Below are 24330 nucleotides of genomic sequence, written 5' to 3' on the forward strand. Positions count from 1 at the left end.
AGTTCCTCGAAGACCCTCTTGCGAGGTTGGATGATCTTTCGGTATACTCCATATGGCGGACGTTTGCCGCTCGCAAGTATGCAACACACATTCCCCAGTTGTGTTGTAGAGGACGGGCCAGATCTGATTAGCGGGAGGATATGTCATTGAAGATACCAAGACTGGTATATTGAACTCAATATCTGGCTTTTGTAAGTAACAGGGACAATGATCGATCTGAAAGCAGGATGCGGAGATCTGCTGGTTCTTCAGATCCTGACATCGGGCCTGCCGACCGGCCCTGCCATGATGTCGGGAGTTGAACTCATTGGCAGCTCCAGGCCCTGCGATACCGGGCCAGGATCATCCTTACAAGACCTACGGGGTTTAAATCACAGCTGGAGTCTAGACTAGCTTATACGTTGTTTACAAGGCAATATACACACCGCTGAGTTCTGAATGATTTCCCGTGGCAATTTAATAAAACCTGAGCCCACCACACCCTTCCAAACCACAAGGTCTTGCATTCTACACTTCTGGTTATCCGCTCTTTAATTTGCTTCGGGAACGTACACTCGTTACAACATGCGCTTTTCAGCAAGCCTCAATGCTGTTGTCCTCATCGGCGCAGCAAATGCTATCCCTACTCATTCAACTGCTGGCTTCGACCAGGTTTTGGCCTCCGGGACAGAAGAGCACTCGGCAAGAGTCTCGAACGCCGGTCCGACTGTTGACTATCAGCAAATGAACCCCTTTGATGTCACCCCTCAGCCCGACAGCCACGAACGCCATTCTCACAAAATTTGCTGGCCAAAGGGTGTCTTACCTCACCAAGATTTCGTCGACTGGACTCTATTCAAGGCTAACGGTGCCAACCTTGGAGGTTGGCTAGAGAAGGAGAAGACCCACGACCCGATCTGGTGGAACAGCTTGGGTGATGCTGCTGCTGCTACTTCGGACGAGTGGAGCCTGTGCGAGGCTCTCGGAGATGCCTGTGGTTCAATCCTCGAGGAACGATACGAATCTTTCCTTAACAAGTCCACCATTGATGCATTGGCCAGCGTGGGTGTCAATACTCTGCGTATCCCTACCACGTATACACCTTGGGTTGTATACCCAGAGACGAAGTTATACCGAGGCAACCAGCTCCACTATCTTCGTGAGATTACCACGTATGCTATCGAGAATTACGGCATGCACATCATCATCGGCCTGCACTCCTTGCCCGGTGGCGTTAACAATCTCGACATTGGCGAGGGGTTTATGCACGATGCATGGTTCTACAACGAGACCCTGCTCGAGTACAGCTGGCAAGCCATTGACTCCATGCTTCACTTTATTCAAGAGAGCGGCCACATGAACGCTTTCACCATTGCCCCTATCAATGAAGCTAGCGACGACTTGTCAAATTTTGGTTCGTCCGCAGGTCTTTCCGACAACGCTACCAACTGGGTCATCAAGTATATGGACGGCGTATTGGAGAGGGTTGAGGCCGTGGACAAGCGCATTCCAGTCATGCTCCAGGACAATTTCAAGGGCGCATCCTTCTGGGCACCTCTGTTTGACAGCTCGCACAACCTTGTTATCGACTCCCATGTCTACTACTTTGCCGCTGCCGGCACGTATTCGAAGTACGTGTCGTACGCCATCTGTGGACAGGCTTCCTACCTCGCTGAGGAGACTAAGTTCCCAGTGTTCATCGGCGAGTGGTCACTCCAGGTCATGTACAACAACAGCCTAGATTATCGCAAGACCATGTTCGACACACAGCGATACGCATGGCAGAAGTATGTTTCTGGTGGCACTTTCTGGACCGCAGTGTCGTATTCCACAAGCGCGGTTGATGGCGAGGGTACGCAGAGGGACTACTGGAGCTACGTTGACTTGATCAATGCCGGTGTTATTACCACCGCGACTAACAGCAGCTACTGCTAAATTACCATGCCATGTACCTACTAATTGAAAAGAATCCACTTGATATTAATTTAGTTTCAATTCTTTCTTGTATTAGTCAAACTAAGCGCCAGCCGCTCGTTACATTCAAGAATATGTTAAATAATCCATGCCAATTCCCCAGATGATCCTTTCGATGTTGCAATGTAGCCAGTTCCTGTTCAATTCAATATACACACCCACTTAGTCCGACCCCGTGGAAAGGGGGCCAACATTCAGTCCTTGGAATCAACATTCCTACTGTGCACCTTACTTGTGTATTTAACATCTCCATTTGGTTACATCAATGGTCGATGTATTGAATAGTGGATGCCCCGTGGGTGTTACAACGTGATGGTAGCCATAAGCTTGTTGACTATAGTCGTGGCGGACTCATCCCGGGCCGGTAATGAACAGGACAACGGGAAGCAGACCTGAATCTTGTTATCCATGCTCGAGGAGCCTTTGGGGCAACTTTGAGGATTCAAGTGCTATTATCAATGCGCTGTATTGATTCACAGGTCTTTTTCACAATACATGACATCAGTCATGCTCTCCATCTTTTAATGTCTGGTTCAAAGCAGCAGCAGACGGACAAGGTTCGTTTGTGGTCCGAAATATTTGATGCGAAGTGGCATGCTTTGCCACACTATATCGCGTGACTGAGATGTTTTTGCCTGCTCACGGCTCGTATGGCCCTTTGGCCCTGACACCTGTGAGGAGTTCTGCCTCACCGTCTTCCTTGACTAGGTAGATATCTTCGTGACGAACACCAAATTTCCCTTCAAGATAGATGCCCGGCTCATTTGTAAAAGTCATTCCAGTTTGTAAAAGGACTCCCTTGTTCCATTTGTTGAGATATGGCGACTCGTGAGCCTTGATGCCAATTCCATGACCGAGTCGATGGGTGAATCCGTACCCATAACCTGCGTCCTCGATGACTTTCCGAGCTGCGATATCAACGCTTGCCGCCGTGTTATTTGGTCTGAAGGCATCTGCTGCAGCCGTCTGGGCTTCAAGCACGATATCCCAGACTTTGTATTTCTCGGCAAGAAGCTTCGATTGCTGGGAGCTGACGGGTTCAGCTAATCTCTCCGTGTCGCCCAAAACCGTGATCGATTTGAAAATTGAGAGTATGGAGGCACTGGCAGTTTTCGGCTGGTCAATGAAAAAACTGCGACAAATGTCGGAAGAATAACCCAGATAGTGCGCGCCGACGTCAATGACGATCATGCTGTCTGGGGTGGCCTTCTTACCGCCAGTGACGAATCCGCCATGTGGCAGGGCGCCGTGCTCCTCGAACAGCACAATGTTGAAGAAGAGCCCGAAACCAATCGAGAGTAGTGAGTTATCTAGTATGCTCGTCACCTCGTTTTCAGTAAGGCCTGGTACCAGGCAAGGTCTCATAGCCCTGACTGCAACGACAGTCCCCGTATTCACAGCCCGCAGCAACTCGACTTCAGCTGGGCTTTTGATTTGTCGGACCAACTCGGCCTCGGGGCTCAATCCAACAGTCTCGAATCCAACGGAATCGAGACCACGCACAATATAGTCTCGAATCTCCTCGTCCATCATAAGTTTTGGTGACCTGCTGGAGAAAAGTCCAGAATCGAGGAGCGTAGAGTAGGGATTCCAATGCTCCTCCCAGATAACAATATCCAGCTCGGCATCCCGCGACGGAATTCCCAGCATACGAACGCGTCCCTCCTCAAAGTGAGGCGACAGGAAGGCTGTCTTTGCCGTGATATCTCCTGACTCATTGACTTCCGGAAGAACGAGCATCAGGAAGGGTCGCTCCTCAGGCTCCCAAGGCTCCCAGTCATACTGTGATATATTTCCATAGTATCTGACATTCCGTGAGCAGGAGAGACAACTAGATCAAGAGGATGCATGGTTTTGACCCACTGAAAAGTGTATCCTGGCTCTAAGACGAAGGCGTCGACCTTGTTGGTGTACAAAGCTTGGGCGAGCCGGTCGCGACGCTGCAGGAACTCATCTGAACTGATAGGACGTGCGGCGTCCAGGAATGACAAGTCGGCGTGGAGATTTTCAATGGAGCACTGTTGTACTTTCGCAACATTTGGCGTTCTGTCGCTCACCGTGAAAAGTGTGCGGAAGCAGAGCCATATGGCCGCTAGAAATCCCAAGCCGACGACGATGCCGGGAGCTCTGGGACTTCTGCGGGACGGCAGGGGTGCCGTTGGGAACTCTTGATAGCCCATCACACCCAACTTCGTATTTGAGGGAGCGTGTGCGTGCTCATACACAGTTTCGGCCACTGAGATGTAGAGATGCGTCACCTCAAATGATAGTCAGCCAATAGAGAGATACCGAGGAGCAAGATTGACACAGCTCTACTGATGAAGATTTCATGCAGCCCGTGCAACGTTTCAGCATGCAGGCTAGGGTTAAAACAGCCAACGAGGGGAGGTGGCCCAACTGCATCCGATTGCCGGCGGCAATCTCCAACTTCAAGGAGCGGAGGGAATCCGAAGTACCGGCTCCGGAGCTTCGGGCGCAACCCGACTGTGGGTCGCCTAGCATCGTTCGGGCAGTACTACCCCGATCTTCTTGTGTAGAACACCCCGGCTATCAACATCATATCTCTAGTGCGCCAAGGGCTATGCCGGTTTCCGCTGTTGAATGGGAGGTGATAACGATATTGACGCGCAACCTCAGGCCCCCGTCATGTTTCGTCCGTACTCACTCAACTCCGGCGGGTGAAAGTCTACTACTTGGACACTCGATCCCACATCGCAGTGATGGCTTCCACGATGGATCGGGAGCTTGCGACTGGCCCACAACACAAATCTTTAGGGGTTGGCCGCGTCTCAGACGAGAAAAAGGATGCTCACCAAGTGACTATGGGTCCAGGGGATGTGGAGATCGCCCTGGCGGAACAACAGGTGAAGACATATTACAGCAAGCTCTCAGTTTGGTTGATGGTTTTATTTTCTGGTCTGGCGATAGGCTCTGATGGATAGTAAGGCTCCCCATGCTTCAGAGATGGTGAGGCATGAGAGTCGGCGCGCTGACAAGAATTGAACAGCAATGCTGCGGTCATCGGCAATGTTGAATTGCTCCTGGCGATTCTGTATCCTGATGCCCTGACCACGTCAATCTACCAGCGCCTCAGTAATGCTTTCCTGATCGGGATGATCGTTGGGATGTTGCTGTTTGGTGTTGTGGTGGACCAACTAGGTCGGAAGACTGGCGCTGTGGCCACGACGATCCTCCTGGTTCTTGGAATTGTCTTGTCTGCGGCAGCGAACGGTACGGACCCAACCGGGCTGTTCTGGATGATGATCATCGCCAGAGGCATCGCCGGAGTGGGAGCAGGAGGCGAATACCCGGTTTCTGGCGCCGGTGCTGCAGAGGCCACCGATGAAAACGGCACTATGCGAAAGCGTCGAGGCTTCATGTTTGCAATGCTCGCTGATCTGTCTGCCTCTCTTGGGTATGTTTGGGGTGGACTGGTCCCGCTGTTGCTACTTTTATGCGTAGGCCAGAAGGAAGAACACTACGACATCGTCTGGAGGACTTCGTTCGCACTTGGCCTCGTGCCTCCCGTTGTGATATTTTGGTTCCGTATGCGCATGGCCGTTTCTACGGCATACCGCAAGTCGTCGATGCGCAAGCAGCGTACCCCGTACTTGCTCGCCTTCAAACGATACTGGCGACCGTTCATTGGAGGCGCTGCAACGTGGTTTCTTTACAACTGGATCTCGATTCCGTTTGGCATCTTCAGCTCCACCATTATATCAAGAACCAATGCTGGAGATAGTCTGATAAAGAATTTGGGATGGGGTGTTGTTATCAACTGCTTCTACCTGCCAGGCCCTTTTCTGGGCGGCTATCTGTCCGACAAGATCGGACGCCGCAAGACAATGGCACTGGGATTTACTTTACAAGCGATTCTAGGCTTCGTCCTCGGAGGCGCCATTTGGCCTATCCAGCAAAATTTCGCTCTCTTCGTTGTATTATATGGCGTCTTCCTCACGCTGGGTGAAGTAGGACCAGGTAGCACCGTGGTTCTTGTGGCCTCTGAGTGCTTCCCTACCTCGATACGAGGACAAATGATGGGTCTCATTTCTGCTTTCTCCAAGGCCGGGGCTGCTATTGGAACTCAGGTCTTCACGGCGATACTGAAGGCCTACACCAATGACTCCGCAAAAGGTGATCAGGTGGCATTTCTCATTGGCTCTGGCTTTGCTGTTCTCGGCGCCTTAATCGCTTTCTTTGTGGTGCCTGAAGTCTCCCGACAGCTTGACGATGACGACGCAGCTTGGAAAATCTACCTTGCGGATCACGGGTGGATTGCTGATTGGGGCGACAACGTTACAAAAGATCCGGCCGGTGTCATTATGGATCAGCGTAGCTCATAGTTGCAGCACGAGGGTCGTGCCATCATTACCCATAGTCTTTGCAGCAGCCCGAAGATCCAGACGTTTCCTCAATTTGCGCTGCAGTGAATTCAACTTCCAACCAACTGTTCTGCCGCATTCGTTTCTCCCTTGATTGCTCGGAAGGCTTCCACATGAACCGCTGATCCCCATTCAGGAGGGAAAAAAAAGTCGACCTAAGAGAAACAAAGCCGAGAACGGGCTGCTTATTCAGTGTGAGACCCAATGATGATTGCCATCGACCAAGATTTCATGGGCCACCACAATGCGGCCGGCTTAGTAGCAGCACATGTACCGTTGTGGCGCATGGATTCGCAATAATACCCGAGCAACGAATTGTCAGCGTGATTGTAACTCAGCCACCAAGCGCTCCTTTGCCAATCAGCCGTGTGTTCATAACTCGCCAACACGTGACTACTTGTATTAACTGCTGATAGGATTGCTGCGCATACGATGCTAGAAAAAAGTCAAGCTGACTCAGGAACATGTTTCTAAGCCCTCTTGTCATCTATCTCAGCTGTTCATTCCTGATGAGATACGGTCGTGAGTCCTCAAGCCGGAGCCTTGCTTAATATAACCGCGGCAGTGATGCGAACGCCCCCTTGCAGCCACCTCAACAGATAGCAGACCCTAAACAGGTGACCATCACGGAGAATACTGACACTATGTGACTTACATCTCTTCGACTGAAACATAGTGCCAGGTTGCAGCACGTGAACGGGGGAGATCCCTCGAGGCCGTGTATAGTCATGCAGTAACTCCAGAAATAGAAACATTTGCTACTTGTTCACTCAACAAAAGAACAAGAGATAGTAGTTGGGACGACTTGAACGAGTATAAAACATATTCGATCCGCCCGAGTTGTCGAGTTAGGTCATCTTATCACCATTCAAAAATAATTGAGAACATTCTCCTAGAAATACTTAAACACTTATTCTTAACATCTTGATTCAAAATGCGCTCTACGCGGTTCCTCTCGTTGTTTATCTTGCTTGCCGCAGGCTTCGCATCTGCGCAGGACTCATCAATCGAAGAACAACTTCCTGGCGCTCGCATCACTAACGAGACTTCTTCTCTGGATGTCTCTGCCGGTTCGGTTGGTGTGGCTGCGGCACCTGGCCGTGCTACAGTGGTCAACAAGTGCAATGTACCCATGTATCTGTGGTCTGTGAGCGTCGACAAGACCTCGGCTGTACATGAGCTCCGTGCTAATGGAGGACAATACACCGAACGCATGTATTCTCCTAGGGTGGGTGGTGTCAGCATGAAAGTAACTAAGGAAAGGAACAACGGCATCATCCCAGCATGCGCACCAAACATTTGGGACTGCAAGCAGACGCAACTTGAATATACGCTAGCTCCTCAAGAGAGCAAGGTCTACTACGATATCTCGTGGGTAAACTGTGCCAAGGGCCAAGATGCTAGCCGATGCCCCGGCCATTCAGGGGGTGTCCGGGCCGGGTGCGTTGGAAACCAGTGGTAAGTTCTACTCCGATTATTATTAGACAAAGATGCTGAATCCTACTAGTCCTGTCCAGCATTGTGCCCCTGGCGCGTTCTGCCCGCACGAGGTTTACTATAGCTGCGGTGCTCCATGCAACACTCCCGACCCTACCGTAGCCACTGCTGAGTCCCGCGACCTCGTTTTCACCTTGTGCAGCGGTTAAACTGGTGCCTTTATCAGGCGACTAGAAATTGACGGCGATAGACAGTATAGACGGTATAGAACGGCAACGGCTGGAACACTCTTTTGTTACAATGATCATTGATTTTAATTATACTTTGCAAACCCTTAAATCTGACCGGGAATGGTGGTCCTGCAGAGTCCCTGACTGGTGCCCTTAAACTTCCACGAGGTTTTGAGCGAATTCACTCAGATAGTCCCTCTTCCCCAGTGGAACGCCCTGCTTCCGTAGAAGTGCATACGTGATGCTAAGGTGGAAATACATGTTGGGAACTATGAATCCGCGAATGTAATCCGGTGCTGTAGACTTCATTGTTTTGGCGCCCATTGGAAAGTTGACATCTGTTCCTTCCATTTCATCAACGGATCGCTTTTCAACAGCTGACAAGTCCTTCAGGGTGTCGTCCAATAATGTGAACAGCTCCTCCAGGGGTTTGTCCTCAAACTGGACCTCCGCAGGTGTAGCACCAGTCAGCGTTTTAATCGCTTGCCTGGACAGCTTGACAAGGATAAGGACTTGTGTTGTGAGCGGAAGCATGTCATCATATATGCGGGCGGTGAGAAGTTCCTTGGTCGAAATGCCGTTCTGATTCGCATATTCCTCGCCCTTCGTGAGAACAGAAACGGTGGTCCTGAGCACTTTGATGATTACTGGGAAGCTAATATCGTAGAGAGTAGCCATGATCAAGGTTTGGTAAAGAACTGGTAGTTCTAAGATAATTATGCAGCTGCGGGAGAATTGATTGAGTCGTAGAGAAAGAGAAGCCAAGACAGGCCGGGCAATCGCTTTTATACATAGGTTCATACGATGGGTCGAAGCTCTCTCCAAACATCGGAGCTAGTGGCACCTGCCCGCCTGCCACCGCGCACAAGCCTTGCCCCTTCATTTCATCTAGTTGAGTAGGTAAAACTTGAGACTGCCTTTGGACCAATGGACAGCCAAGGTATAACCGAAATCTTGTGAGACATTTGTCATCGGAGGGATGAGGAGATGCATTTCTAATCACTCGTGGACCGGGATTGAGACGTGTCCTACTCCGCTGACAAATGGCGTTAAATCAAGCTAGTTACTAGCCTAGTAGACAGAACTAAAGGCCAGGGATGTCTATACATATTGTCCTCCTCAAGATAATGTGGGAAATGCCGAGCAAGACAGGACAAACAACGGCGTCGAGGTGTCAGACAACCTGACTATAGGTGGCTATTGGGTAGCAGCGCTTCAGTACAGATATGCAGGTACCTATGCATTGTGGAGGTTAAGTGTTACCAAACCTATGGCGACAGTGTTGGCGTTTTTCTAGCGGCGGGCAGAGCCGCTTTCATCCCTGCTGGCGTAAGTGCTTATCAAATTCCCCCGCGGAGTAAAGTTTTCCCCACTGTCTCTCCCGGTGAAAAGCCTGCTTGACAACTACTCGACGTCTGACCAATATCCACAATTTGTCATTGGGACAATGCAGTCGACATTCTTCCCGGTAAATGGTCCCTGACCACTGCAGCTCTTGCGCCTCCGTCGTTATTGGTACCAGCCCATCCCGTTACCATCTGTTCAGAGTTCAAGTCGATGAGCGCAGCGCTCTGAAATCAGTGTGATCTGTTTAGTACCCGAGAATGGCGTTGGCCTTCTCAGTAACCTTCTTTGACCCGATCGGATCTGTATCACTGGGCACAAGTCTCTCGAATCCAGCAGCCCGTAGTCCTCGAGTATCCGTGTGTCTCTGAAGGAAGCCGAGCTCACACCGGTTGAGGTGCTGACTCTCTCCTTGACCGCCAGGAAAGTCTGGCCCTGGTGTCCCAGCAACGAAGGCCTCTCTTTGTCTCTTGAGATACTTCGCATTATTCTCGGTGACCGGGCAGACGGGGATGTAAAGCACGCTGGAATGTGCCTTGCCCATGTGAACCTTGTCGACTGCGTGTATTGCTGTAGAGCAATTAGCATTACGTCCCATCATTAGTCGCCCTGGGTAACTTACTGTCGCAATGCCAAACAACAAAATCACCGGGCTTCACCTGCGGCACATGTACCATGGCTTTTTCGAGCTCGAGATGAGGGTGCAATGCATCATTCAGCTCTTGCCCGTAGCCTGGAGTAGCGCCATGGAGCTCACTCGTCATCTTGTCACCGCAGAACTCCCAGTTGCCGTCGCTCAGGAACTCTGAGTATGAGGCATCCTTGGCAGACTTGATGGGTTGAAAGAATGGCCGCAATAGTAAGTAGGAAGTTGAAAGGCGCAAGAGCGGGTTGACTTGCAAAGTCCCTTCGTAAGGCCCAGTTCGGCTCATGCTGAGCCAACCCTGAAACATGCGGAACATTGAGCAGGCTCCCAGGCCATTATAATTGTCCATCACCGCAGAGACACGGGTACTGGCATCCCAGGGATCGTACTTCTCCCACTGCCCCTCGAAGACCCTATCATAGACGTTGCCCAGACCATAGCCATTGTGTTCCCATCGCTCAACGCTACCGCCGTCCATGTGAGGACCTAAAGCAAACTTTGCATCTCCGGGCTGACGGATCCGAAGGCGATCAGCATACGAGAGAGGCTGCGAGATGGAAATGTCACTTTCAGGGTTTGAGAGGTGCCACAGGCTCATGAGGGCCGTCTGGGCTTTTAATAGATTTGGGTGTGCTCTTGCCTTGAGCTGTGGTGCCGACCAGTACAGCTCAAAGACTTGAGGGTCGGTCTGTGGGAAAGCTGCAACTAGTCAGGACGTGCGGTTGTTAGGGTCTGCGTTTCGGACATACCTTTTGTGGAAGGATTCGCGTTGATATAGTCTTCCAGCTCCGCCTTGTATTGGCGCGCATCGTCTTCGGGGATGACGCCGCGAATCACGGCGACGCCCCTTTTCTTGATTTCATTTCGCAGGACTGCGAGGTCCGTGTCGAGAGTCTTGAATTCGATAGACGGGACGACATTAAATCCCTCTCTGGCTACGATGTCATTTTCAATCTTGAGCTGCAGCAATAGTCGCTTCCAGCTGTCTGTCACGGCTTGCTCGTGGCCCCGAGTAAGCTTCTGCTTCAGCTCTAGGAAACGTTGGGGCAAAGGCTCCTTGGCTGTGCCAGATAGCGAGGCAAAGGAGTCGGATATATCCCCTTCTCTCTTGGCTTGAGTCTGGGTCTGCGTTGCTGACATGGCTATACCTCTCGCGTGGATCAACTGGGGGCCGAGTCTCCTCAGTGCTGTCAAGGCCATACTGAGGATAAGCACCGAACAGTGGACGTCGTCTCAAATAACAGATCTGAACAATAGGATCACGCGAGTGAGGATGGCCAATAGGCGTTGATCTTGACGCCGTGAGCTCGCAAAGCACTGCTGATTTGGGGCGCTTGAATGCTACACGAGTGTTACGTTGTACGAACTTATATCGTGAACAAAACACGGAGGAGCCCCTTTGGGCAGCACCGCGCTAGACACGCACACAATCAGATCATTAACTCGCCAGTTGCAGTTGGGAATTATGCAACAACTACACCACTCGGCAGTGTCCTGACTGTGCTGATCGAGGCCCGCATGGCAGGATGCGGAGGGCGGGGGTTCGCCTGCGACCCGGGTGGCCATAATGGCACTGCGTGGCCCCGAGATGGCGGGTGGACATTGCGGAGATGCCCGCTAAGTCCAGCGCGGCGGCGGAGATTCCACATGTGGCTAGGTTTCGGGGCAGCGCCTCCACTTTTCGAGAACGGATGGAGTTTCGCCCCGTCCTCCCTCCACCTGCCCACCCCCAGCTTTGCCGTGTTCAGGTAGCAACAGAAGCACTAAGAGCTTCCGTCAGAGGCCGATCCGAGTGCCCAGTTGCCCAGTTTGCCCACAGCCCAGCGCCCTGGTGAGATTGTCATAGCTGAGCGAGTTAGTGGCTCTCACGGCTGACGTAGTCACAGTCCCCAGTTCCTCGCGGACGGGCTCCAAGGGCTCCTCTGGACGATCCCCTGACCTGACGGCGTTGGGACCTCAGCGCCTCCCGCGCCCTCCCCCCTTTCGGGAACTCGTGGTCATGGTCAAGTTTGTTGAGTCTGACGCGACTGGCCTGCCACTCAAGCGAAAGCAGGTTGCGCACGCCTGCATCGCTTGCCGCAAGCGCAAGGTATAATACCGCCAGAATATATGTATACTTCGGTATATATATATACACATGTATACCAGTGTCTGGCGCCGCTAACTCGTGCCCGCAGAAGCGATGTGTCCATGAATATAGTTTTGCCCCCGAGGACAATGCGTCTTTCCAGGATTCGGTATCTCCGACCAAGTCTGGTCCATACAGCTCCGCGTCGATGGAAACGCCGAAGGTGTCACCAGTTGACACTCGGCTTCACATTGCTGTGCCGCCCCCGGAGGGCCGGCCTACAAGTCGCTTTGTCGGCGACCTGAACCCGGAACATCTGTTCATCGAGGCTACCAGTCCCAACTCAAACCGAGACACTTCGGTCCGGGGAGGCATCGGCGTCTGGCAGTCACAGAACACCCAAAATGCCAGGCCGCAGCCCACATCGGCCCCGTCTCTTCCAGGGCCGTCGCAAACGATGCTACAGGTTCTGCAACATTATGTGCACACGCAGTGTCTCCCCTGCGTTCCTCCCAATCGAGAATGGCAGACTCTGAGAGACCTGTATTTTGAGAAGGCTGACCCACTCTTCCCTGTCATCAGTTTCGATCTCACCAATGGCCCGGAAATGTCACCGTCGGCCATTGTCATCAGGCAGGTCATCTGCCTTGCGGCGGCCATCAACGTGGAATCTACACCCCACCTGAGGTTGAAACCATACGGACGGCTTCTCAGCCGCTCAGAGTATACCACCCATCTGTCGACGGCCATCCATGCGACGATTGACTCGGGCTTGATTCAGGACCGCGCTCTGCTGATTCGCGTCCGACTGCTCTACTCCATGTACATGCAGCCGACGTGCCCAGAAGAAGCCGATTTACCTACAGCCGTTTTTGCCAAGGCAGCCCATCAGCTGATCACTTTGGGTTTTCACATACCAATGGACGAGACAAACAGTGACGTGAGCCAGATTCGGACTCTTTTCCTCTGTACCTGGGCTCTCGACCGTCTCAACGCCGCAATATATGGCAGAGCCTCTATCATTCACGAGAGAGACGTGGGATGGGACTTCGACGAATGCATCCGAAAGCAAGAGCCACCATTTCGGTTGTTCCTGATGATCACTCGGCTGCTAGATGAAGTCTTCAGCCTATATCGCCCCACTCAGAAACTCCACGAAGAGCCGCTGTACATTGATATGCCTATACTGGAACAGCTCATTGTGGAAGCCGGCGCCACAAAGGTTCCCAACCCGCTCCTTGGTAAGTGATACGCAATGGCTCTTTTGTTACAAATGCTAAACGAGGCCTAGCAACTATTGAAGTTTTTTACCACGCGGTAGCTATACTCTCCTGTCGGTTCCCCCAAGGAGGTAGCAGGTCGGCCCTACCTTCACGAGCTACAAACAGTAGACGGTCACTGTCGGCGGACCGTATTACGGAGCTTGTCCAGAACGAATTCACCCGAGAGCTATCTTACATGCCCATCATCCCATACGCTATTTCTCTCAGCCTAAGCGTCGGGTACCGCAAGATGCGATACAGTCAGATACCTATGTTCAGGCAGCGAGGACGCCGCGCTTTTGGGGAGAACACCAAGCTGCTTCTTAGGCTCGGGGAGACTTTCTGGTGCGCGAAGACCATGGGTGCCATGGCGGAGCAGGTATTGCAGGAGATGGACAAGGCCGCTGCGTCCATAGCGCAGGAGACCGGTTCTGGCGAGAACAGCGTAAGGGAGGGTAGCGACCCGCAGCCAGAGACACAGTTATTGGTCTTCAGTGCAACACCACGAGGCGTCCCACCGACGACAGCATCAATGACGCTGGATAGTGGAGACATGTCTGTACTTGCAATGGCGCCCGAGATTGATGTTTGGGGGCACATAGACCCGAATTTCAACATGGGTGCGGTGGATGCGGCAATCCAGGGTAATTTGGACTTTGGGACTTCTGCCAATTGGTTTGACTGGCAGCAGCAGAACTGGGGGGCTTTCATGGAGTGAGCATGTGCCACGACTTTCCCTTTGGTTTTTTTTTAATTTTGATGTCTCTCAATTCCGAAATTATGACTCGGAAATCGTAATGCGACGGGGAGCCGGGAAAAGCATGATACTGAAGAATGATACCCTCATATAGCCTATCACGATAACGATTCATGGGCTCATTCCGGCTTTAGTACTTCTGTGCTATTTCTTCTTTTGCCCAGCTGGCACAGAGTCCATTTACTTACTTGCTCTGATGTTTTGACTGTTGCAAAATTGCGTTGCCAATCCAGCCACGCCTACAGGTATACTTGAAAGTTGCGGTACTAGAGCAAATGAGTTTACAGGACAACAACTAGAGCAAGCCAACGGAATGGGCAAAAGGATGCTTCAAGTACAGCACGGAGTCCACAACAAACTTCCCACGGAGTATATTTGATCCTGATGGGCAGTTCGAGTGATTGTCGTCGCTTCACAATGTCCTCCGAGGAGTTGTCAAGTGTAGTATGGTAGGGTATGGTATGGTGTGCTATGCTATGATATGGACTGAGGTATCCCCGCGGACAGTTGGCGACCAGGTGGTGCCAAGGCGACTGCAGAGCAGCTCTTTTGCCACTCAACGCGCACCCGCAACACCGATATTTCCGGACACAGCGTAAGTTCGTTGACTCTGGCCTCCCTCCATTACCTGCCTCGGAGTCTTTGCTCGTGTAGCCCAGGACCCAGATCGCCGGCGGCAACATGGTCAACCCACTGACATTTCTCCTGCATTCAGCGGTTCGTCATCCCAAGGCCTTCCTACAGCTGCGCGCTATCTACTAACAGACAAATGCAGGAGCATTTCATCACTCGAGTACGCCACGATCCTGTCCAGCTGCCGCGACGTCATCCACATGGCTGATCTTTCCGAGCAGGCACTTCTTAGATCCCCTTTGTTCCACCGTGGCGTGCGGCAAATCCATCGAAAGGTCGAAGACATCAGGCATGGCCACTGGCCCGACGATCTGCTGACGAAGGGTAAGGCGACGGCGGAAGCCCCGCGCCGAGACGGCTTCGTTAGATACTTTACCGAAGAGCTACGCAACCAGCTTCGCGGACGACCGACTACCGAGCTCCCACCAACAAAGCCACCTAAGACCAAGGAGTGAGCACGTGCAGGCGACAACAGAAGTATGTACGGATTTCACTGCACGATACATTGACAGCCACTCCACAATCTGGCAAAGATCATAAACACTGCATCACTCTACCCGATGGTCATGCCCAGCGCGTCTCAGCATGCAACTATACAGCGTCAAGTCAGGCCAGGAAACAGATCGAAGCCAACGAAGGCTTGAGACCCGTACATATCGCCTCAAGAACGAGGCGCAGGCCAGATACTAGCCGTAGGGTTTCGGCTCAGCTGGAGTCCAGTTCAACATGCCTCCGATCTGCTAGAGGAGATGAGGCTGAGGCTACCTCGCTGCAGGTTTGGCGGAAAGGTCTTATAGTGTTCTTTTTCTTGGCCGACAGTCCTGGAATACTGTCTGAGCCCTGATCTTCCTCTTCCCCGTCCAGGCAAAGACAAGGGCAAATCAAGCAGCGGGGTGATAAGCAGTGGCTTGGGCAAAGAAGGTCGTGTGAAAAATCTCCACCTGGTTGGAGATATTCATATCGACGGGACTGTCAATTAAATCCAACCCACGGGTAGATACCAAAGCTTGCAATATGCGGAAGGGCTAGCAGACCTTGAGGATGACAGGAAGACCGGCAGCTCAGCTGTACTGCTAGGATGCGCCTCGGGGGAAGTTCAGGGTATTTTGTAGCCACGAGTTGAGTTTGTAAGTTGTTGTATGATTGCAGAATCCTTCCGTTAGCAAGACGCAATGGGATTCTGCGACAATTTGGTGAACGGTCGACTATGGACCAGGGTACAAGGAGATTGTAGCAGCCCGCTCAACATAGTGCCTATTGCAAATACACTGGTGAACTGCACCAATGGGTGTGGTACCCGTCTTAAAAACAATATTCAGTAGTGAATTGGCATTGTTTCGGGTTTACACGGTCTGAAGGGCCAAGGGAATTAGGATGTAAGCATAATGTCCACTCAGAGATGACATCTGTTTTATGGCTTAGGTATGGTCTCGTGCCGAGCGATTGTAGCATAGGCTCCTGGATTGACTGATGTCGCCGTCCAGGACCGGGTGCGTAATAGTTAGCACTCAGTTTTTCAGGCTTGAGTTTTTTATGTTTCACAAGGACTATGTGGAGAAGCCCGCAAGAGATCGAATGACGTTGGACGTCCATGCGGCTGAGCGGGGAAATCTGCATGATGCTGACGGTGAGATATTGCTGCACATCACAATATCCTGGCGTACCCTACGGAAAGAAATGGATCATCTTTATATCCCGTTATCATATCTAGGTCTCCTGGAGTTGCGCGGCGTGCAAGCTCAAGCAACGCGTGCCATTCATGGTGCTGTGAGACAATAACCGAAAATTGCCGAGAGTTACTGGAGAGCAAAGCCAGCCTATCGCAGAGACAGCAAGAGTTGTGAGCCACGGTAAAGCCTCGACGATGGAAGGATTATCAGGTATTGCCCTTTTGACGCCGTACCTTGCTTTCTGCCCTTCAGAGCGATGCTAATAAGTGCCCTAGGCAGTGACCAAACTCCTCAAGCTGGTTCCAAGTCCCGACCTCGAGACGGTGAAGGTGGGGGAGATCGTGAGTGTCAGGAATGGGACGTTGTGAAATATGCCGAAGCCCAAGGTACTTCGAGGAGTGGAAAGGTCGATGTTCATGTCGGCTGGGGCCGATGGAAGATCAAGATATATGGGCACGAATGGGTTTACACGCGTGAACGTGGCCAGAACAAGACAATAGACGACATGCATCTCAAATTCAAGGATGGAAACAATCATTAGTCCATGGAGAGAGAAGTACAATATCATGAGGAAGAGTTTGGACTATGATATCCTAAATTACATTGTTTGGATGTGGAATAGGGTTTGCCAGTTTCAGGGGCTCGGTTTTACAGCCTGTACCATTGTTCAGCTCAAGCAATAACTTGACGGAAGTGGAGGGCTTTGACGAGATGCGGTATGAGAGGGAGCTTAACCACAGTTTGACAAAACTTAAGCAAGCTCGACATTACGCATTTTTTCGTGCATCATTCGGTTGTGGATCGTGGATTGTAAGAGCGAGAGCACGCTTTAACACAATCTTCCAAATCATTATGTAAAGGCAATATAACTCGTCAATCAAAACTCTCTTCACAGTAGTGCTACAGAATGTTACGGCGATGTTTTAGTCTTATAGGAGGTTCGGTGGGGAATCTCAGGGGCTCCGATATATGTCCCCAATCGTATCCATTTACCTGGTAGAAGGGTAAGATTCAGTCTCTCGTAATACCACCCGTATTACACCTCCATGATCGTACCTGGCCTCACTTTTCTCTGACACAGTAAGTCACCACCGTATGGTCTCAAGTAGTTTTCGTTGAAAGAGGCTAGGATAAACCTGGGCTTAAGTCTCTCGTAGTTTTCTTACAAGATATAGGGTGTGTTGACATAGCAGCTGAGGACTTCGGCAAAACCCTCCAGAAAATTTGAAAATTCACGGAAATTATTGGCCAGTTCAGCGACATTGATATCTCTGGCGACCTACCGTTACTTCTAGGATCAATTTTATCACTGTTTTTCACCATTCAGGAATTATTTCGGGGCAAAACGAGTGTTTATTCGTTAGATAGCCTGACCTATTGAAACGACTTGATGAAAGTCCCGCGCTCTGACATGTTCCTGGAGCTTTATCTCCAGACCTTCGTGCTACCACTCAGTGATATTCGCCTGAGTATTACGTGCTCGGTGTTCTGACCTGGTGGTTCCGTCTTATTTGGGCACACAGACCAGCTGGCCACCCTGGTCAGCGCATTCTGTATGGATTTGTGGTTAGCTGGATTTCGTAACTATTATTTCCTCCAAGATTTACTTACTCCCAGATACGGTCGATCCGTCAGTGGAGGTGCCAGCCTTGTATTTGCAACCAGAGCCAGCCTTGTGAGAGCAGTTGTTGGGGCAATTGCATGCCGCAACGGGGTTTGTGGCAATCAGAGCATCTCTAGGAGACAGATCCTGACCCTCCGGGACAGCGGCGGCCATGGCCTGGCTGGCGAAGAGAGCAGCAGCAGCGGAAAGGATGGTGGTGGTCTTGAAAAGCATTTTGGCGATTTCGTGGTTGTCTGGAGTAAAATGTTCGATATTTTGTTCCTGTTGAGGTATTTAATTGAAACGGGACGAGAGGATGTCGACCTGGATGGGGTTTACAACCCCCTTTTATAGATTTTCTTCCTATAGAACTCCCTACTGATCTGTAGTTCGCCCCGCGTCCCATCTGGTGTCAAGATTTCAGTATCCTATCTCCAAGGTCTTTTCGCCTCGTCGATCTTCAGCGTGCGTCACCTCCCCGTGTGTGAAGGTGGTAGCACCCGATCTACATGCCATCGATTGTCGACTAAATTGTCGACTCCTCAGCCAAGGTCGCACACTGCAGTCCTCCATTATAGACCGAGCCCGTTCATATCGCCCATGATTCGTCTCTACTATTCATTCTGTCGTGCATAATCAAATCCTCTTTTACTTAGGATCATGCCTTGTCAGACCTTAACCAAAGTAGCGACAGGGATACGACGATCTTGATTGATGTTTCGTCGGATCATAGATGATGACTGGGCTGTCTAAAATACGCTGACCAATACTAGCCCTGTAGTAAGTAGGAGCGGCGAGCTGAAAATACGTCGAACGACGCGCACAGGGAGAGACTCTGTTTCACTCCATAGTACTACTTTGTGCCAATCGCTGCAAATGCGGCCGCGTTGATATTCCATTTTAGTGGCGAAAGGATTGTTTGTACGACGGAGTAAGCACAACGCACAGAACGAAGTTCACAGCTGATTAGCTGAGGATCTATCCAAGGACGATGGATGATCACGAATGGGATCTTGTTGCTGGTCGTTGTGACCTCAGCATTACACAGTTGTGTTCCATTTATACTGAGGGTAAAGGTAAGACTGCAAATCATTGTTTATTGAATTGGCGAAACAGCCTATCAACTTGAAGTTGCTGCGGTCTATTCTTGGGATAAGCTACGTAATGCGATGTAAGACCAGCCGGACATTGCCTAGCATGTGCCTTGTGCTCGAGTCCAAACGGCATTGTATTGGAAGGACGCCTGTTCATGTAATAAACTCGTGAAGAATAAGTCTCCCCTTTCCCGTTCCTCCCCCTTTTCTGGTGTCTTTGTAACTCTTTTCAGCGCTGGGTGTAGACCACGCATGATAGCAAGACCAAGAAATTGTAGTAGATAATGTGGTAACGGACGGTGGGTCCTCCTAGAAAAGAATACACCAGTCCCACGTCACGGCTAAATCGTACGCACTGCCAAATATAGAAGCGGCCCAGCCCTAATTGATTCGAGCTGGTGAGAAGCCCCCGGGATGTTTAAGAACTCTATAGAACTCGATTCTCATAGGCGCCAGGGCGTCGAGCGACCTGGCTCCTCTGTATGCCATTTAGTGCCCGCGAGGATCGGCACGCGTTTGGGGGCGGCAGGACGTTTCACCCTTTGCAAATCATTGACTCGTGCCTACATTGCTTGTGCATGTTGCGATCTCAATCAACCATGATTGGCGTGCTTTGTAACTCGTACCACAGACTGTTCGTCATGGATCTGCCCAAGCGTCGTAGCCCCATGACGGTTGATCGGGACTGTCGTGGAACCCAGGCTGGGTTCCTCACGGCACCACACAAAAAAACGATGCGCGGTTTGTGTCACTAAAAAGGGAACATGACGCCTGCGAAGAGCACAGAAGGAAGCCGTAAGTTTAGCTTCGATCTTCGGTCCACACCCAAAGACTGTTGCGTGGCCGCGATTCAGGAGGCTGCGCAAGTTAGGAACAGCAGTGGAGGAGGTGGGAAGTCGATCGCCAGGTACGGGTCCGAAGGGTGGATACCTCAACTAGCTGGTGCGGGTCTTGGGGCAGTGAGATGAGGGGCCTGAGGAGTGTGAACCCCCAGATTCCCTTCAAGCCTTGGCCGTCTGTAGGCTGCCTGGAAAGTTATGTAAACCCGACTTGTCAAAGCCCCTGCGAAGCAACTCGAAACAAGAAACGCGCCGACATGGGATGGGATCAGACATGGTCTGGCCATGAACGGGTTGGGACTTGAACGCCCTCCAGCTGGCCATGTCCTGCGTGCCTCGTCCGGTTTTGATTACTGAGCCTTCCATGGGTCTCAGATGGCCCAGCTGCTGGGGCGGGCTGCACTCAAAGGCTTGCTTCGACTAAGTTACCAACCCAGAGTACAAGCGCCAAGCACACCATTCCCGAGCTGATCCCAAACTCTCGACCAGCACGAGCCTTGCAAGCCATTGCTGGAAGCTAGTCCGCGCAGCTTTCAAAAGCGTAAGGCTGATTGACGAAGCTTGGAGTGCCAGTGACGGTAGTTGCAAAGCGTTCCGTAGGCCTTTGAACCGGCTACCTTAGTAGTAGGATAACTTCCTGCCAGGTCCCCGGTCGTCTCAATCGCCTATGAACCGATGCTGTTCGCTGATGTTGTTCCCAGCAGCTTGGAGTCGGACAGCAGGATTGTAGAGCAAAGCGATCTTACCATATACCCATCCAGTATCTTGCTTCCCGGATACGGAACGTATGTCTGACCAAACCCCGCTGCACCGCCTTAGCATTGCGATCCTCTGGGAGAGTTCTGGCCAGACTTGCCAGAGAGCGAGTCATTTCTGAAGTCACGATCGGATATTTCCAAGTGTACCATGGTGGAAACCCCGCAGACGCGCCGATACTCCACGCTGGCCCATCGATCTCCACGTTCCTGCGTGGCAGCTCTGCCCACGATACCGTGATTGGAAGACCTGCTAGTGACCAAGCATTTCTGTTACGTCTCGGTGACCCGAGTGTCTAACTCTATAAACTTTAACTTCACCTCCTGTGGGGTATACTCTGGAGAATGCCTTACTTCGGCTTTCCACATCGCCACTATAGGAGCTTCGATCGCTCGGGGCTTCCATGTTGCAAGAACGACCTAACCCGCAATAACCAAGGCAGAATATTGGTGATCTGACGTTTGCGATGACGAAACCGCTGGAGAACAAGCGGAATCTTCGGAAGAGGGCGTGGAAACCCTGCCATACCCATATATGACTTTGTCCGCAAAGAGCTATCGTTGAAAGTTCAAGTTAGTCGCGGCCTGCATCGTACGACTGCAGATCCTATTCATTCGTTACTTCAAACTGACAACATGGCTGGAAAGCTGCCCATGCTCGCTGCCGCCGTCGGTGGAGCTCACGCCCTCGCCGTGCGACAGGCCGGCTGCTCGTTGACTTTGCACACCGAGGGTTCCGTATCCTATCCCGTAGGTCAGCACAGCAGCGGCCAGACTCGCGCCGGCAGCAGCTTGGCTCCGAGTGCCTTCACACTCATCGATTCAACCCTCACGGATGCTCAAGGGCGTGGCTGTTGGTGGACCCCTCCGACTACTGTCTTACAGTGTGACGTCGGCCAGGTTCCGGAGACCGGTTTCCAGATTGGTTGTGATGGCAGTGTGTCGTTCAATGGTCAGACCACGTTCTATGAATGCGCAACTGGGGAGGGCGATATTGTCAATGTTTATCTGCAACCAGATCAGGGCGCCAACTGTGCAGAAATCACGTTGACAGCCGATGGCTGCTCTCCATCCGACTGCTCTGGTGCCAGTTCTACGGGTGCTGCTTCCGCCACGGAATCACTTCCTCCCCCCGGGTCTGCTACGGGGTCATCGCATGGTGTAGGCAGCACAGTCACAGGTTCTACCTCATATCCGATCGGCTCTGCTACTAGGACGTATCCTGGCTCTTCGGGTATGGGTATGCAGACCACTCCTGGTGCTGGCAACTCACCTAGCTATCTTACTGGAACAGCTTCTGGTACAGCACCATCAGAGTCGGAGACTGAGACAGCTCCCCCAGGAGGTTCTCACACGGAATCCTCACCTGGATACGCTACCGGGACTGCCACTGGCACGAAACCCAATGAATCAGAGACTGGTTCGTCATCGGAACTTCCAGTTCAGACGCCCACAGCCACCCAGCCCCTCGAAAGTCAGAGCGGCTTGGTTTCAACTATATATTCAACCACATGGTTGACTGTTACTAGTTGTGACTTGAGCGTGGTGACTAGTTGCCCAGCTGAATGCACTTCTGGTGCCGCTACTATCCCAGGTTCAGTTCCTGCTTCCGGGACCGCAACCCCGGGCACGTCGTTACCTGACGGGTCGGCATTAAATTCCGCATCCTTGAGCGTACCTGGCCGACCCACTGGCGACACCACTAACCCAGGTTACCCGTCAAGCTCTCCAGTGGGTGGTGGTGGAACACCTGAAAACCCAACCTCTGGCCATCCTACCGGCACCACAACCATTCCCAGCTATCCCTCAACTTCGCCTGGAGAGGGTGGTGGCACACCCGGATATCCTACTGCTGGCGAGTCCTCTGGTACCGCTAATGCCCCAGTTTATCCAACGGGTTCTCTAGGAGGTAGCTCTGGACCCATCTCGCCCAGCCAATCCAATCATTCGAAAACTTACAGTCCCATCACCCTTTCTCCCATTACTACCCAGCCTGCAACTGGGACTTCGGGTGCGCCTACGACAGCTACTCAGCCGACTGTATCTGTACCATCCCCCAGTTCAGTTAATATCCCGGAATCGTGCCCTGGCGACGTGGTGAATGCTGGAGAATTTAATCTACCTGCTCTTATTATCCCAATTGACAGCACGAGTCCCAATGTTGCCAATGGGACCTCATTCTACGGCGATGTCAGCTCTACTCGCTCCACTATTTTCAATTTCAACATTCCATCCACAGATGAGGGAAAGACTTGCAATCTAATCTTCCTGTTTCCCGAGCAGAGCACGCTCGAGACATCATCCTACACCTTCTCGGGCTCTGGTGTTCTCGACTTTTCCAAGCTTAGCTCTACAGCTGACAAAGGCACCACTGATGCTAACGCCCCGTCCGTGGCTTCTTATATCGGTCAATTCACTGTGTCACCTGGCAATGCGTACGATATCTCATCTTTCGCCTGCCCTGCTGGTGGCGCTCTGAGCGTCAAGATCGCCGATGGCTCTAGCGGCGACACGAGTCTGCGATTTTTCCAGGACTACAACCCCTGCCCTATTGGTCTTTTTATCACAACCTCCTAAGCCTGTGGTGTATAGGGCTTTTGCTTCATGATTCGATGAAAGAATTATGCTATATACAGCATATTAGCACATATGGTGTAGGAGATAGTGCTATCATTGGTAGCATTTTATATAGCTCGTCATTAGATAATCTAAAAGCAAACTATGAAGTACTTGAGCCTTGCATCAGTGCTCGCGAATATGATCTATCTCTTTGGTAAGTAGCTCAACCTGTCGGTCTCCTACGGCGCTCCTTAAGGCCGCGTAACGCAGTGTGACCAGCAATCTCCCTTTAAAATTGTCATGATCCGACTAGCAAGCCGCGATGATGACGTTCCAGTCCCCGTGTTCTTTATAAGAGAACTGTTGGCCTGGCAGGTATATGTCAACACAAACCAACCTGCAAACTTCGGAGGACCCTACCATGGATATATGAGCCATAAGTCTGGGAACCGCAGATGTCTCGAATCGACTCCAGGAAGTGTGCCACCCATTCCAGCTGGACGACTTTGGTCACCGACTCATCATTGCACGTATAAACAGCAGTGCCCCGGTTGCATACCCCTACCCTTGCACAATCGCCACCACGTTCAGCGTTCGGCGTGATACCAAACAAACGTTGGTGTGTCTGGCTTGGCAAAGTGCTCCTGAAGTAGTTGATGGCCTCACCGACCTCACGGGGGCGCCCTCCGAAGCCATCATTGAAGCAGAAGATACGTTTTGGATCCTAGGCTAGTTAGAACAGCTTATGTGTATGGGTTCATATGAGATGGATTGCACACCATCGGTGCTGGTGTCCCAATCTGAGGAGCTGGAGCCTCAGTTCGACTTTTGATGAAGAATGGTGGCTGCTCTGGACCATGATATCTACTTTCGGTGATCTTGACTTCAATCGGAACGGACTGGGAATGTCAGAGATGGTTCTCAAACGTCTCCCTCGGTATCACCTACAACAGCCACGACAATTGTCAAACCAAGAAGAAAGAAGAGACTGATTCTGAAGAACATCGTTAGTATTGCAAGAAAGGAAACAAGTGTGGTATGCCGCAGATGTCGACTTTGGCCAAATTCGTCAAGGGGTATCGTCGAAGCTGGCGATGA

At 51.6% G+C, this 24330-nt stretch overlaps 9 protein-coding genes across 9 annotated transcripts; 5 read left to right on the plus strand and 4 right to left on the minus strand.

Moving 5' to 3' along the window:
• Nucleotides 1–564: 564 nt before the first annotated feature.
• Nucleotides 565–1914, plus strand: JN550_005210 (uncharacterized protein; the record flags this gene model as incomplete). Its single annotated transcript, XM_049316812.1, has 1 exon — nucleotides 565–1914. The coding sequence occupies one exon, from the start codon at nucleotides 565–567 to the stop codon at nucleotides 1912–1914; it is 1350 nt and encodes a 449-aa protein (XP_049172626.1).
• Nucleotides 1915–2592: 678 nt separating this feature from the next.
• JN550_005211 (uncharacterized protein) lies at nucleotides 2593–4133 on the minus strand (the record flags this gene model as incomplete). The annotated part of the gene is made up of 2 exons (XM_049316813.1): nucleotides 2593–3757; nucleotides 3817–4133. 2 exons carry the CDS (start codon nucleotides 4131–4133, stop codon nucleotides 2593–2595), a joined length of 1482 nt encoding a protein of 493 aa, XP_049172627.1.
• A 552-nt stretch (nucleotides 4134–4685) lies between these two features.
• JN550_005212 (uncharacterized protein) lies at nucleotides 4686–6296 on the plus strand (the record flags this gene model as incomplete). The annotated part of the gene is made up of 2 exons (XM_049316814.1): nucleotides 4686–4894; nucleotides 4961–6296. The coding sequence occupies 2 exons, from the start codon at nucleotides 4686–4688 to the stop codon at nucleotides 6294–6296; spliced, it is 1545 nt and encodes a 514-aa protein (XP_049172628.1).
• Nucleotides 6297–7269: 973 nt separating this feature from the next.
• On the plus strand, nucleotides 7270–7981 carry JN550_005213 (uncharacterized protein; the record flags this gene model as incomplete). Its single annotated transcript, XM_049316815.1, has 2 exons — nucleotides 7270–7793; nucleotides 7843–7981. The coding sequence occupies 2 exons, from the start codon at nucleotides 7270–7272 to the stop codon at nucleotides 7979–7981; spliced, it is 663 nt and encodes a 220-aa protein (XP_049172629.1).
• A 174-nt stretch (nucleotides 7982–8155) lies between these two features.
• On the minus strand, nucleotides 8156–8680 carry JN550_005214 (uncharacterized protein; the record flags this gene model as incomplete). Its single annotated transcript, XM_049316817.1, has 1 exon — nucleotides 8156–8680. The coding sequence occupies one exon, from the start codon at nucleotides 8678–8680 to the stop codon at nucleotides 8156–8158; it is 525 nt and encodes a 174-aa protein (XP_049172630.1).
• A 913-nt stretch (nucleotides 8681–9593) lies between these two features.
• JN550_005215 (uncharacterized protein) lies at nucleotides 9594–11192 on the minus strand (the record flags this gene model as incomplete). The annotated part of the gene is made up of 3 exons (XM_049316818.1): nucleotides 9594–9916; nucleotides 9969–10691; nucleotides 10742–11192. 3 exons carry the CDS (start codon nucleotides 11190–11192, stop codon nucleotides 9594–9596), a joined length of 1497 nt encoding a protein of 498 aa, XP_049172631.1.
• Nucleotides 11193–11639: 447 nt separating this feature from the next.
• Nucleotides 11640–15167, plus strand: JN550_005216 (uncharacterized protein; the record flags this gene model as incomplete). Its single annotated transcript, XM_049316819.1, has 6 exons — nucleotides 11640–11740; nucleotides 11886–12081; nucleotides 12170–13301; nucleotides 13352–14036; nucleotides 14587–14674; nucleotides 14739–15167. 6 exons carry the CDS (start codon nucleotides 11640–11642, stop codon nucleotides 15165–15167), a joined length of 2631 nt encoding a protein of 876 aa, XP_049172632.1.
• A 2722-nt stretch (nucleotides 15168–17889) lies between these two features.
• JN550_005217 (uncharacterized protein) lies at nucleotides 17890–18219 on the minus strand (the record flags this gene model as incomplete). The annotated part of the gene is made up of 2 exons (XM_049316820.1): nucleotides 17890–17933; nucleotides 17994–18219. The coding sequence occupies 2 exons, from the start codon at nucleotides 18217–18219 to the stop codon at nucleotides 17890–17892; spliced, it is 270 nt and encodes an 89-aa protein (XP_049172633.1).
• Nucleotides 18220–21309: 3090 nt separating this feature from the next.
• Nucleotides 21310–23250, plus strand: JN550_005218 (uncharacterized protein; the record flags this gene model as incomplete). The annotated part of the gene is made up of 1 exon (XM_049316821.1): nucleotides 21310–23250. One exon carries the CDS (start codon nucleotides 21310–21312, stop codon nucleotides 23248–23250), a length of 1941 nt encoding a protein of 646 aa, XP_049172634.1.
• Nucleotides 23251–24330: the final 1080 nt, after the last annotated feature.

The sequence above is a fragment of the Neoarthrinium moseri genome (assembly GCF_022829205.1).
Source record: "Neoarthrinium moseri strain CBS 164.80 chromosome Unknown scaffold16_Wmoseri_CBS_16480, whole genome shotgun sequence".
Taxonomy (NCBI): domain Eukaryota; kingdom Fungi; phylum Ascomycota; class Sordariomycetes; order Amphisphaeriales; family Apiosporaceae; genus Neoarthrinium; species Neoarthrinium moseri.